Below are 15249 nucleotides of genomic sequence, written 5' to 3' on the forward strand. Positions count from 1 at the left end.
ATGCAGATGCATTTTAGAATTTATGTTACTGCCACACTAAAGCAACCCCCGTCCCCTGCAGTTCTATTGAACCTAGACTGCAACATCTGGCATCTGTGATCATCATTTGGACAATAAAATTGAGGTCACAACTCTGCTATTTCACTACTGCCTAACTTACGCAACATATACACACACACACATATATATATATTTTATATTCATGGCCAACTTGGCACCCCTGAAATTCTTCTAGAAAATGAAGTATTTCTCACAGAAAAGGATTGCAGTACCATGTTTTGCTGTACACATGTTTATTCCCTTTGTGTGTATTGGAACTAAACCAAAAAAGGAGGAAAAAAATGCAAATTGGACATAATGTCACACCAAACCCCCAAAATGGACTGGACAAAATTATTGGCACCATTTCAAAATTGTGGAAATTGTGATGCTCCTATACTCACCTGGGGCAAGTAACAGGTGTGGGCAATATAAAAATCACACCTAATAGCAGATAAAAAGGAGAGAAGTTCACTTAGTCTTTGCATTGTGTGCCACACTAAGCATGGACAACAGAAAGAGGAGAAGAGAACTGTCTGAGGACTTGAGAACCAAAATTGTGGAAAAATATCAACAATCTCAAGGTTACAAGTCCATCTCCAGAGATCTAGATTTGCCTTTGTCCAGTGCGCAACATCATCAAGAAGTTTACAACCCATGGCACTGTAGCTAATCTCCCTGGGCATGGACGGAAGAGAAAAATTGATGAAAGGTATAAACGCAGCATAGTCTGGATGGTGGATAAGCAGCCCCAAACAAGTTCCAAAGATATTCAAGTTGTCCTGCAGGTTCAGGGAGCATCAGTGTCAGCGCAAACTGTCGACATTTAAATGAAACGAAGCCCTATGGCAGGAGACCCAGGAGGACCCCACTGCTGACACTGATACATAAAAGCAAGACTACATTTTGCCAAAATGAACTTGAGTAAGCCAAAAATCCTTCTGGGAAAAAATCTTGTGGACAGATGAGACCAAGACAGAGCGTTTTGGTAAAGCACATCATTCTACTGTTTACCAAAATTGGAATGAGGCCTACAAAAGAAAAGAACACAGTACCTACAGTGAAATATGGTGGAGGTTCAATGATGTTTTGGGGTTGTTTTGCTGCCTCTGGCACTGGGTGCCTTGAATGTGTACAAGGCATCATGAAATCTGAGGATTACCAATGAATTTTGGGTGGCACTGTACGGCCCAGTGTCAGAAAGCTGGGTTTGCGTATGAGATCTTGGGTCTTCCAGCAGGACAATGATCCCAAACATACATCAAAAAGCACAAATAAATGGATGGCAACAAAGCGCTGGAGAGTTCTGAAGTGACCAGCAATGAGTCCAGATCTAAATCCCATTGAACACCTGTGGAGAGATCTTAAAATTGCTGTTGGGAAAAGGCGCCCTTCTAATAAGAGAGACCTGGAGCAGTTTGTAAAGGAAGAGTGGTCCAACATTCCGGCTGAGAGGTGTAAGAAGCTTACAGATGGTTATTTCAGTTATTTTTTCCAAAGGGTGTGCAACCAAATATTAAGTTATGGGTGCCAATAATTTTGTCCAGCCCATTTTTGGAGTTTGGTGTGACATTATGTCCAATTAGCTTTTTCCTCCCTTTTTTTGATTTAGTTCCAATACACCCAAAGGGAATAAACATGTGTATAGCAAAACATGTGTTACTGCAATCCTTTTCTGTGAGAAATACTTCATTTTCTAGAAAACTGTCAGGTTTCAGGGGTGCCAACATTTACGGCCATGACTGTGTGTGTGTGTGTGTGTGTGTATATATATATATATATATATATTATGAAAAAAAAAAAAAATCATCATCATACTTCACTTATACACTTTTGGTGAGACACTAGCACATTTGTATTAAAGCATATGCATATATTTTTATATATAGACTGTAAAAAACTGATGTGTACATTTTATCGGTAAACACCATTTGATCTCTGTATTTGTTGGGTAGCCTACATGACTACAGTTAGCTATACACTTTACTGAATGCAGGGAAACCTTCCTGAAGTGACAAGTATTGCTGCATACTAAATCACATTATGCAGGATATCATATACACACCATATACGCTAAAATAAATTACAACCATATGGTTAAGAAAAAAAAAACATGGCATGATGCGGTGAAATAAGCAATGCTACTTAGTAATAGAATAATGCAGCTCAATGGACTATTGTCCTAAAGCAGAAATATTTTACATGCAGCTTTCATTACAGCACTAAACATATAGAAATCACTTTAAACTATTTTTATTTTATTTATTTAATAAAGAGTCTATAAAAGGTGATCATTTTAAAAATGGATATTCTGCTTCTAAGATGTCTGGTATTGGTCTGCTATGCCAATGTCTGCAGGTTGTAGTTTGGTTAGCAGCAATATGGTATTTTGCTAGGAAACACTTCTCAATGTGCTGCTTGTTATCGAGTTCTCCGTTTAGAACACTGTTGGAAAGTCCATAAGCTCAGGTTTTCACAGTTCTTAGTAATGTAGCCAACCCCTTATTGCCCTGTACAAAGATTTGTCTCACTGAAAATATGCAACACAATGCAAATGACAGAGCACCATAGAAATAAACAGGACTGCAATGAAGTCAGTGGCATTACTACGCATCATGGTGATCTCTGAACAGAGAACTGTAAGCTATGGGTGTGCTCTCCACTTTTCTGTTTTGGCTGTATCTAGATACCAACGCATACATTAAAGAGGTCTTCTTTAAAGCATTGTCTCTCTACCAGCAACCAAAACAAGTTCCCTTCATTCTACATGTGACCCAGGATGCCTTCACTACTGTACAGGAGCACCAAGTACATCTGCTGCCAGTGTATGCACATAAGTGTTATTGCCATCTTATACATAATGGCTTAATGCAAGGCTATGCCATCCAATCTGCCCCCACTGACCCCAAGAATAATTCACCACTTTCCTTGCAGAATGGCGTCCTAGACACCTGTGCAGGAAACTGCCACACAGATCCATTCCAAGGAATGAGGCCAGCTACAGATCTTTGTACATGAAGGTGGCTGGGGTACCGCTGTGCAGTGAAGGTAGGTGCACAGTGGCACTGTCACCCCTTCAATATTAGGATCAGAGGGGGTCCCAGAGGTCAGACAATCACTATTCATAAGCTGATGGGGGGGGGGGGGGGGGAGAAGAGACATTCAAAGATTATTGTACATTGGAAAGCCATGAAACTTTCTAATATGCTCTTCATGTCAATTCTTCACCATTTTTTTTTTATATCTGCTTGCTATCAGTGAAAGGAAAAGTCCTCATTTACATTAGGAATTAGGAAGCTAAAAGCCTTTAATGGTCACGTCCAGCTTACACAGGTATATAAATAGGTCAAATGTGCATTTAAAAAGGCAGAATCCTTACCATTGAAAGGAGTACTGACAGTAGCGAGGAAAATGTTACATTTATTCAGTTCATGATTTCACCAGGTAATTGTCACTCTAATAAAATTAAAAGCGGAGTGGCTCCTGTTATAACTAAACCAATATAGACCTGGGCAACCCAATAGTAACAATACTCACGGTGCCCAAAAATATTGTAAAAAATTGGTGTACAAAAAAATTGGGGCTCAAGGTCAAAGACAGTGGATCCAAATGGTAGGTATGAATAACAGTGATTTATTCAAAATCTGATAAAATATACTAGATAGTATAATAAACAGTGGTACCAGTGATTCACAGGACCCTTGTGATATCACGATAGTCACTAATAAAATGATACAGATAATTAATAAATAAATGTGACCATCACAATTAGGCAATAGAAAATATAAAAAATTGCAATATAATTCAGTCCACCAGGGTAGTGTTAACTGAAAAGTCCAGAGCAATCTAGCAGCAGTAGTAGGTAAAAATTGATGTTAGTGAATTTATAGCTGCAGTAATCCGTAGCAACAGTCTTTTTGTTCTTTATCTGCAATTGCATTTAAAGCCTGATACTCAATAGGTCAGACAGTGTGGGATAAAGATAAATTGCCAGCATACATTAAGTCAATGGGTGATTACACTGTTTCAATTGAACTGAACAGTAGCACTTAGATGATAGGAAATAGATACTCCGTAATCTCACCGCTCCTGGGCTGCTGCAATATATATAGCAGAGGATCGCTTCCAGATGTCCGCGATCTCCCAGATGGCCTCTCCGTGCGTGGAACAACACTGCCGGAGACTCTCCCAAGGGACAGTGTTGGTCAGCGGTGGTCCCGTAGTACCGGTCCTGCAGTGCTTCTATTCGTAGTTAACTGCAGCGTCCTCATGGCAGCGAGGCGCGCGTATCGCAAGCCGGGTGGCTGATAATCGTCCCTCCTGCTGGCAGAAGGGTAGGTAACCAGCAAGGGTTAAGTAGATAGTAATGATGGTGGTCACAATGGGGGAGATTTATCAAAACCTGTCCAAGGGAAAGATGCCCAGTTGCCTATAGCAACCAATCAGATAGTTTCTTTCATTTTGCACAGGCCTTGTTAGAAATGAAAGAAGCGATCTGATTGGTTGCTATGGGCAACTGGGAAACTTTTCCTCTGCACAGGTTTTGATAAATCCCCCCCAATGTCTTTATAATAATGCTGGACGCTTTTCAAAACTGTTTTTTTTTTTCTTCAGCCGCAATTATACGTCTAATTGCTGCTGAAGAAAAAACAGACCGTTTTGAAACGCGTCCAGCATTATTATTAAGACATTGTGACCACCATCATTACTATCTACTTAACCCTTGCTGGTTACCTACCCCGTTGCCAGCAGGAGGGACGATTATCAGCCACCCGGCTTGCGATACGCGCGCCTCGCTGTCACGAGGACGGTGCAGTTAACTACGAATAGAATCACTGCAGGACCGGTACTACGGGACCACCACTGACCAACACTGCCCCTTGGGAGAAGGCCGAGTCTCCGGCAGTGTTGTTCCACGCACGGAGAGGCCATCTGGGAGATCGCGGACATCTGGAAGCGATCCTCTGCTATATACATTGCAGCAGCCCAGGAGCGGTGAGATTACAGAGTATCTATTTCCTATCATCTAAGTGCTACTGTTCAGTTCAATTGAAACAGTGTAATCACCCATTGACTTAATATATGCTTATCTTTATCCCACACTGTCTGACCTATTGAGTATCAGGCTTTAAATGCAATTGCAGATTAAGAACAAAAAAAACACACTTGCTACGGATTACTGCAGCTATAAATTCACGAACATCAATTTTTCCTACTACTGCTGCTAGATTGCTCTGGACTTTTCAGTTAACACTATCCTGGTGGACTGAATTATATTGCAATTTTTTATATTTTCTATTGCCTAACTTTGATGGTCACATTTATTTATTAATTATTTTATCTGTATCATTTTATTAGTGACTATCGTGATATCACAAGGGCCCTGTGAATCACTGGTACCACTGTTTATTATACTATCTAGTATATTTTATCAGATTTTGAATACATCACTGTTATTCATACCTACCATTTGGATACACTATCTTTGACCTTGAGCCCCAATTTTTTGTATACTAATTGTCCCTCTAGTTCATATCCCAATGCTCTTATGAATGACAGAGCCCCAAAATGTTACTTGTCAAGCATGAAACTTAATACTATTCACAAATAACTAAAGCATATCAAATGCATCTCAGTGTATTGTATATACTCAAAATGAATTATCTATGGAGATCAGCCACATTGATTTCAATGTTTGACTATTCCACAATACTGAGCTACACAAGCAACAGGCATTGGGCTGAAAGGGTCTTCCCAAATCCCTTAACTCCAGGAGTCAATGGTGATCTGAGCTCCCAGACCCCAGCTATTAAATCCTCATGTGTCCAAGTCCCATATCAGAAAATAACCAACTTGAGTTCTTATTTAAGCATTTCAGTATATTTAATGAAATGTGGAAATAATTGAGCAATACAAAGAACAAAAAGAAATAAATACATTACTCAACAGAAAGATTTCTCCACTGATCTGGTGGTCCCTTCTGGTCTTTGTTTACTAGGCTTCAGTGTCCTGTGTCACTATACCTATGTAAAAGCTGCAGCCAATCATGGTCCTCAGCAGTCTCTTGCTGTACACAAGTGACTACAGCGGTCACATGTGCATACAAGCATGTCCTTTCTGCAGTACAATAAAGACTGGTGGGGGAATGATTAAACCCATGAAGGGTCTAGAGTGAGTAATGCTTTTATTTTATTACATTGCTCAATTTTTCTCACATCTCAAAAAAAAAAAACCTTCAGGCTGGATTTCCACTGGGCAGTTTTTTGGAATACTGCCACTGCAATTTTTAAGATAAAACCAGAAGCGTATTTAAAAAGGAATGGGAAATATAAAGTAAGGACTTCTACTTCTTCTTACTGCTGGATCTTACAAAAAACTGCCAAGTGGAGATGCACCTTAAAGCAGTTCACACTGTGGAATGTCTGCTCGTAAAATTACCGGGCAGACGTTCTGCTGACAGAAGAGCACTGGCAGAACATGCCAGTGCTAGGACCGCTTAGAAATGCACGTTTCATACATGGCAACACATTTCCTTGCAGACTCTGCAGAAAGAATAGGCATGACTATTCTTTCTGCGGATATCAGAAACATCTGGTGGGGAAATTCTGCCAAGAGAACAGGGCAGCAGAATCCTATGGAAATCAATGGGACTCTGCTGTTGCAGAATCTCCGTGCTGAGTTCTTCTGTGGAATTCAGCACGGAAATTTTGTTGTGTGAACATGGCCTTATAATACAGAACCTCTTCAATTAGTAATCTGATCAATCTACCTCAAGCCAAAAGTGGTAGACATTTAGCACTCATTCTTGTGTGCAACACAAATAAATGTAACAAATGGGCACTGACAGATACAAATAAACTTTTATTTGTTATGCATCTTGGCAAAACATTAACCTTTCTTATATACTTCGTAAGAAAATTGTCTTTCCTTTTTATAGAAACCATGGCTTATAAAATCATGGCTTTGTCCAAGCTGAAACTCAGGCATGCACAATGTCCAGTAAGTGAGGGTGGGGTAGCACTCCTCTGTGCTGTCTGATAGGACAGGAGAGAGCACAGATGAGTGCTATCAGACAGGAGAGAGCACAGAGGAGTGCTATCAGACAGGAGAGAGCACAGAGGAGTGCTATCAGACAGGAGAGAGCACAGAGGAGTGCTATCAGACAGGAGAGAGCACAGAGGAGTGCTATCAGACAGGAGAGAGCACAGAGGAATGCCATAAGACAGGAGAGAGCACAAAAGAGTGCCATCAGACAGGAGAGAGCACAGAAGCGTCCCATCAGACAGGAGAGAGCACAGAGGAGTCTCATCAGACAGGAGAGAGCACAGAGGAGTCCCATCAGAAAGGAGAGAGCACAGAGGAGTGCTATCAGACAAGAGAGCACAAAGGAGTCCTATCAGACAAGAGAGCACAAAGGAGTCCTATCAGACAGGAGAGAGAACAGAGGAGTACTATCAGACAGGAGAGAGCACAGAGGAGTGCTAGCCCACCCTCACTTACTGGACTTTGTCCATGCCTGTACTTCAGCTTGTACAAAGCCATGATTTCTATAAAAAGGAAATTACATTTTCTTATGAATTATATTAGAAAGGTTAACGTTTTACCAAGATGAACAACATATAAAAAGTTGGTGTATCTGACGTGCCCATACAAATTGTTCATTGTGGCCAGTCACAAAGCTTCACAAATGTCTCCACAATAGTTATTACTTAAAGGGGAAATCTGAAGTCCGTGCACTAAGACCACCATTGACTTAATTCATGTTACCATTGCTTATAGTTTTCTATCTATTTAAATCTTAGGCACCGCTCTAGAACAAAGGTCGATTCAAATCAATGAGAATCTGCTTAAGATCTTAGCCAGAGATACCCAGTAATGGAAAACTCTCAGTGGTGCCATGATGTGCAGGCATTTTCTAGGCATGTCAGAACTAACAAGCCTTTGTTCAATTAACCTCTTAACATGCATGCCCATCAAATATCATCACTCCTCTGCAAAAATGTATCTTAATTGGGCTTTAGAAGCCTTAGTCCATACTAGATATTATACATGCGTAAATATAAGAAAAGAAATTCATAACCTGAAAGAAACAGTGGTTTCCATGTCTCCTGTTTTTTACTATTCTAAAGTCATTCTTGCATCTGTTCTGTTGATATTTATATAAAAATACACTGACTTGTATAATTGAGGAGGCAGACTAATAATTAAAGGGATTTGGAACTTAATCTTGATTAAGCATAACCCAGAAAAGTCTCCATTGTTACAAAAGTAATAAATTCTACAAGAAAAGTAAAAATAAAATAAGTATCTTATGAAATGTATTACTAATATTTGCCACAATCCCAAATGACCAGTGGTACCTTCTTCTGTATAGTACGTGCCCTTTTATTACAAGAACAAAAATAAAATAAATGTATAGACTCCACAAGGAAACAAGCTTCATGTCTGGTGGAAGCAGTGGGCACAATTCAGGATGTGGTCTCTGATTTATTCAGTATGATGTTAATGATTTCTCCCTCGTGGGCTTTCATATGCTCCATAAGAAGTTCTTTGCTCGTAGACTCAAAGCCACAAATGCAGCAGCAGAAAAGCAGGACACACAGTTCTGTCCCGGGCCTGAGCTGGCTTTGCAGTTTCTCAGTGTTGCACAAAGTATGACGCAGGGCATTCACCTTCTGGTTTTCTATGTATGTTACTTCTGGTGTTGAATGAGCAGCTGAAATGACTGGGTCACTGTCCAATGTCATACTTGACTCATCTAGTGATCTGTTCAAGGGTTCTGTCTGTATCCTGAAAAAAGTGCAATACATGGCAAACAAGGGTAAATACACTAAATACAAATGAATGTGGTATGAGAGCAAGAAAAATGTATTACATATCCAATGGATAAGTGATAAAGATGTGATCAGAGTGAGTTGGTCCACGTGCACTGAGTTCCATTATAGGTCTATGCAGTTAATCTTAAGAAGGGGGATTTAAAAAAAAAAAAAAAAAAAAACCAAAAAAACACACAACATTTAAGAAGATGTACTCCACCCACAGACATCGTATCCCTTATCCAAAGGACAGGGGATAATATATGTCTCATCGGGAGGGTCCCGCAGTTGAGACTCCTGCACCGCACCTGGCATTCTAATTAGTATGCGTGTAAAACGCTGGGTTTGGGCAGCCGGAGACGTGGCGACATGCCGCGCCCCTCGTGATGGCATGAGGGGGCTTGAAGTCACATTTCTGGCCGCCCAGAGTTCTACACGTACTGTTTAAAGTGCCAGGTGCGGTACGGGTGCTGCATAGAGATTGCGGGGGTCCCAGCGGCGGGACCCCCGCGAACAAACATCTTTTCCCCCATCCTTTGGATAGGGGATAAGATATCTGTGGGTGGAGCACCCTTTCACTGCATACTTCTCCTGGCTCATTCTAACAATCGGAGGGAACCTGAAGACTGACCCTGACCAATCAAAACTTTTGACTTGTCTCTCTGTGGGAAAGGGGGTTTGTCCCTCCCCCTGTCAATCTCCAGAGTGTGATCCTGGCTCTTTCTCTGCTTTATGGATTGGCATGTTGGTACAAGCTCATTGCATTCTCTATGGAACGCCATAGACACCTGATCTCTGGTGCTTCCATAGACTACGAATGGAGTATGTTCTAACATCCCGCTCTGTACAGAGGGGAGAGCTGGGGCCCTGTTCTGCATGAACAGACTTATGAAAAAAGACTCCTATGGATAGGTCATAAGTTCGCATGCTGGAATATGCCATTAAGCGTAGGTTCACCTGTGTCAGAGGCGGAATTGGGGGCCTCAGTTGCAGATTTCATTCAAAATAAAAAAAAAAAAATTCAAAATTTGTCTGGTCAAATGATGGAGCCTTTGCTGCTAACCAGACGGGCCCCATTTAAATCAATGTAGAACCCTAAAGGCACTGTTGGTATCCAGTATGGAGCAGATGCACTCACTACTTTGTCCATTATTTTTACTCCAATGACCGGATTAAAAAAAAATAATAATTGGAAAACAATGCAAATGTGAAGCCAGCCTAATTTGGAATTTCAGACCTGCCTGTCTAGAAGTATACATTGTATGTGAAGTCACTCTACATTATAATTAAGGAATGGGGGATTAGAATACAATTGACAGCACTACAGCCATTTATACATTTACTGAACATACCGACTGCTCTGAGACATAGCCTCGTTGATTGCCTTATTCACTTGTTCATAATTGTAGTTCTGGTCACTGGCATGCTTCCACATATGGGATTTTAGAGAGGGAGGATGACTGCACACATAGCCACAAAGTGAGCACCTGAGGAAAAAATAAAGGGATACAGGTTAATCACTGTAAAATAACATTCTTCATTGTGCTAAAATAATCCAAGACTTAATTTAATCAATCATTTTCAAGATCTGTGCCAGTTTGCATTATATATAGAGATGAGCAAATTTTTTTTTGAAAAATTTGATTTAGACCAAATTTATTTGAGGTGAATCGCTATTAAAAACTGCTATTTCAGGCCTACAGACAGCCTCAATAGGGGTGTAGAACACTTTGCCTTGCAGGAAAAAGGGAGAGGTTCCTGTGTGGGGCCTTACAGGTGAAGTTTTTACCCCCACCGGTTACAATGGACCATAGGTTGTTCCCTTCCACCTTTTAGAGGTCTTTGCATCACAACAATACTTGCTGGTGTAGGTGGCACATGGTGTTTTTTTGCACGCCTTTCCTTTTGTTTGATTTAAAAAAAAATTTTTTAGTACATATATTTATTCCCAAGAAAAGTGAAGGTTTAACTAATGCTTATCCTCAATACTTGGTCTGATGGCAAGGAATGTCTAACTGGGGAGAAATAGCTTAAACATAACTTTCACTATCCATATTTGTGAAGTGTTGGTGTGGCACCATGGTCAATCTACTCTGATGCATCAGGCATTGGTGGGTGGAAATCCTGGCTGATCCATGTCCGATTCATCTTCACAAAGGTCAGTATCTCTACATTTTTTGTAGACAGACGAGTTCTCCTTGGGGTCACTATGGCCCCCGCCGCACTAAACACCCGCTCTGATGGCACATTACTGGCCAGGCAGGACAGCTTTTCCAGGGCAATCTCTGCTAGTTGCAGCCATAAATCAAGTTTTGCTGACCAGAAGTCCAGCAGATCTTCAAGGTGTGTTGGAAGGGTCATGCCAAGGTATGCCACCACCTGCTGGTTCAGGTCCTGCTCCAGGTCTACCAGCTGCTGATGACTTGCTTCACTATGCGGGTGAAGAAAGCTCATCAGTGACTGTAGACTCAAGCTGCTGCTGATGAAGCTGGTACTACTCCTGCCACCCCACCCCTCCCCAGCAGCCATGGCAGTGGAAGGTGAGCGCAGAGGGCACCCCGAGTCAGACCTACGAGGGGATGGATGATGGCACAGATTGGTGCACTGAATACGTAGGATGTCTCTCCCTCTCAGTGGGTGTGAAAAAGGCCCGCCGTTTTGTGCCGGTAGCGAGGGTCCAATAAGGTGGAGACCAAGAAGTCATCCGCAAACATGTGAGCATGCATCGTGCCATTTGTGTTAGTGACTCGGTAGGACTCCCTGCCTCCATCTCCACTGCTTACCAGGGCTGTGGAGTGGGTAGATAAATGTTCCGAAACAGACTCCGTTTTTTGTACTTCCGACTCCCCTGGATTAATATGCAAATGTATTTTATACATTCCTTGAAGGAAAGAAAGGCAAGATACATGTCACAAAGATATCAGTGACTACAGCACTGATGGGACACAGTCAAGAGAATACACAATGATATAAGTGACTTACAGGCAGGGCCGGACTGGAATCAAAAATAGGCCCGGGCATTCTAGAATAAGCAGCCCATTTTTTATGGTGGAGGTCCAAATGCTGGGACCCCCACCAATAACATTGGTTCAAGTGGCTCTCCAGCTATTGTAAAGCTAAAACTCCCATCATGTCTGTAGAATATGTATTTGAAGAGAAAAGTAAAGACCGGCGGGGGCACCTAGTGTGTTACCGCAAATAAAGGAATGATGAAGTAGAGGCAGGTGGGCACAGGTTGCCCATAGGTAATGGGTGCTCACCTGGAGCGAGTGGAAAACTCGTGCATCAACCCACCGAGCGGGGTAACAATGCTGGAGACAGCTGCCAAGCCAAGAGTTCAGGAAAGGGCTTGCCAAACCTGGAGAAAGCACCATGTAATAATGCAAAAAAAATAAAAATCCTGTGGTTTCCAGGGTGGAAAAGAAGGATCGGACCAGAGAAGTGATGTGGAACAAAGCTGGACCGCTTTATTGAGAGTAAACACGATAATGCGTTTTGGGGGACAACACCCCCTTCTTCAGATTAGTGAGTGCTATACAGTACATACAGGGTTTAAATACAGTTAAATTTGGTGCCAAAATAAAAGGGGGAGGGACCAAACTTCAATGCAGTGAATGAAGCATCACTTGCAGAAAAAAAAAAATCATCGACATTAGCATGAAGACAAGTAGAATCAAGATGAAAATACAATCCAGGTGGTGACATGCCAGTGTAGTACAAAAGTGTTGGACAGATTATTGGTAGCCGGGGACCTCCGTGGTGCATCCGGACCGTGGGCCTTAGTTGTCTCTAAGGAAGCGTCACTAAGGTAGTGGTGGCCGTGTATGAGAGCAATGGTGCGTTGTCAGAGACTTTTGGTTGTTTAAGAACAAAAACAAAGCTTATCTATATGAACCAAAAACAAAATCTGTAAAACCTTGATATGGTTTATATTAATCTTGAAATATAGTTACAGGTTTAGCAAATGCAAATCAATTCAATGCAGAGTTCTAAGGAAGAGAATTGCCTCTGCCAGATCCTCTTTTTCATAGAGGCTCTTAAGTCAGACTATTATTTTTAGGGCTGAAAATAATCTTTTGACACTGACTTGGGTGGGTGGCATTGCAGTAACTATTTAGTAGGAGTCGGAGTCTGTGCATTATTTGCCGACTGACTCCACAGCACTGCTGCTTACTGCCACTGTGTGTCTGGGTACCATGTCTCGCCTTCCTCATAACCCTCTAGCTGCTCCTCCTCTCCTGTCAGATGACTAGAAAAACCGCCCATCTCGCGAAACCTAAACTGTGCTCCACTTTGCCCCTACTCCAGTTTAGCCCCCACCAGGCTCATGTGCCTGTGTGATGTAGGCGCCAAGTCTTCAGTGCCCTGACCAGCCATCGTTTCCAAACACGTGTTGTAGTAGATGAAGCAGTGGAGTGACAAAGTTCATCCCGTAATTCTGGTGACTAATAGTGTGGCTTCCTCGAAGGGCCTGAGCAAACGGCAGGTGTTACGTGTGAGCTGCCACGGGTTGACATTGAAATTACACAGGGGAGTCCCCTTATCCGCTTGGATCATCAAAAAAAAAATAAAAAATAAAATAAAGGCTTCTCTCTGTTTGTATAGTCAGTCCAACATATGAAGGGTGGAATTCAAACGTGTGGAAACGTCGCAAATCAGACTATGTTGGGTGATACAGTTATGATGCTGCAGCTCAAGGAGGATGTGCTTTGCGGTGTACGAGTGGCTGAAGTGCATGCTAAATTTCCCTCCCAGTGTTATGATGTCTTGCAGATTTTCCTTCCCATTGTTATGATGTCTTGCAGATTTGGGGGGGGGGGGGGGGGGTAGACACTTCATGAACCGCTTGACAGACAGATTTGGCTCAGACTTCCTTGTCGCAGCACAGACAAGATGTTCTTCCCATTGTCGGTCACCATGGTTCTTATTTCCAGTTTTTGTAGAGAACGATATGATTTGATTTCTTTATGAATGACTTAGCACTTCCTCCCCTGTGTGACTCCGTTCGCCAAGGTAAATCATGTGAAGAACAGCGTGACAACACCATGCCCTGCACACATGGTATACTGGAGGGGCACCGAGACTTGTCCGTGTAGAGGAGGCAGAGTGACACACTGTCACAGGACCAACGACCTGAGAGCGTGGAGGCAGAAGCAGCGTGACCTGTCCAAGTTTCTGTGCAGGAACCACTTTCACCCAGAGGGCCGTAAAGGACATGTATTGTCCATGACCATAGTTACAGCTCCACGCGTCGGCGCTGCCATGCACTTTGGTACACACCGACAGGCTTAAAAAGGACAGGCCCACCTTCTGTTCCACAAAATTGTGCAGGGCTGGTACTGCCTTCTACTTGGCACAAGCCATCAGTTCTCTGAAAGGTGCAGCGTCAACCACTTGAAAAGGGAGGGACTGCAGCACCAGCAACTTGGACAGGAGCATATTCAGCTTCTGCACCGTTGGATGAGTGGGCGCATACTGTTGTCTCTTGGACATGGCTTTGCCGATGGATTGCTGACGGAATGACGAAGTAGGAGGAGCAGAAGCATCTGGAGTGACAGAAGTAGGTGGTGTAGCCTTGGCTAGCTGAAACAGGCAGCGGCGTGCCACTGGGTGATGCAGCAGGCTGGACCACCACATCGGAGCCACAGTTCTCCCAGGCCGCTTTACGGTGACGCTGCATGTGTTGACACAGGGCCATTGTGCCAACATTGGGACCTTGGCCACGCTTCATCTTCTGCGGACATATCTTGCATGTGGCCATGTTAATCACCTCCGGATGCTTGATGAAAACCTGCCACACTGCCAAGTAGCCGATTTTCCCACCAACAGTCTGCACTGATTGACTGCTACTGCCGCCAAAACCAGTTTCACTACCTCCTCGGAAGCAGGTGGTCTCCCCCGGGCACGTTTGGCTCCAGAATTTCCACTTCTGCCAACCATGCTACCACCTTGCTGGCTCAGCTGCTGCCTCATGGGCAACATGCAACCCTATTCTGATGACGCCCCTTCTGCACCCGGCTCCCAATTGCGATCGGCTTCATCATCATCATCGAGTTGTGTCTGCAGGTCACTGATGTCCTGCTCAGGTTCCTCAACAGTGATTGCTTCAGGAACCTAAACGCTCGCACCACCACCTGCCACGCCACTCTCCTCATGACTACTTGCCCGCCTAGCGGAGGAAGCGGCAGATGTCTCTTCCGCTTCTTGGCTGAGCAGTAGCTGCTGATTGTCCTCTAGATCGTCCTCACTAAATAGTGGAGCTGAACCCACAGCATAAGATACTTCTGTGGGAGAGGGAACAGCATAGGACAGCCGCAATGGGAGGACAGGGACTGCTCTCGGGCACTGACTGTTGACTAGGGGTATCAGATGTCACTTGTGATGAAGTGGTTGA

The 15249-nt window shown here is 43.0% G+C and overlaps 1 protein-coding gene across 3 annotated transcripts in view; it reads right to left on the reverse strand.

Annotated features, from left to right (window-relative positions):
- Positions 1 to 5532: 5532 nt before the first annotated feature.
- ZNF507 (zinc finger protein 507) overlaps positions 5533 to 15249 on the reverse strand; it is a 79695-nt gene continuing 69978 nt past the window's right edge. For all 3 annotated transcript variants that reach the window (XM_056525655.1, XM_056525653.1, XM_056525654.1), the window contains exons 5-6: positions 10208 to 10342; positions 5533 to 8829 (exon numbers count right to left, since the gene is read on the reverse strand). In XM_056525655.1, the coding sequence (XP_056381630.1) occupies positions 8508 to 8829; positions 10208 to 10342 (457 nt within the window). In that variant the 3' untranslated portion in view covers positions 5533 to 8507. The remainder of the gene's footprint in view (positions 8830 to 10207; positions 10343 to 15249) is intronic.

This window comes from Hyla sarda, chromosome 6, assembly GCF_029499605.1.
Source record: "Hyla sarda isolate aHylSar1 chromosome 6, aHylSar1.hap1, whole genome shotgun sequence".
Taxonomy (NCBI): domain Eukaryota; kingdom Metazoa; phylum Chordata; class Amphibia; order Anura; family Hylidae; genus Hyla; species Hyla sarda.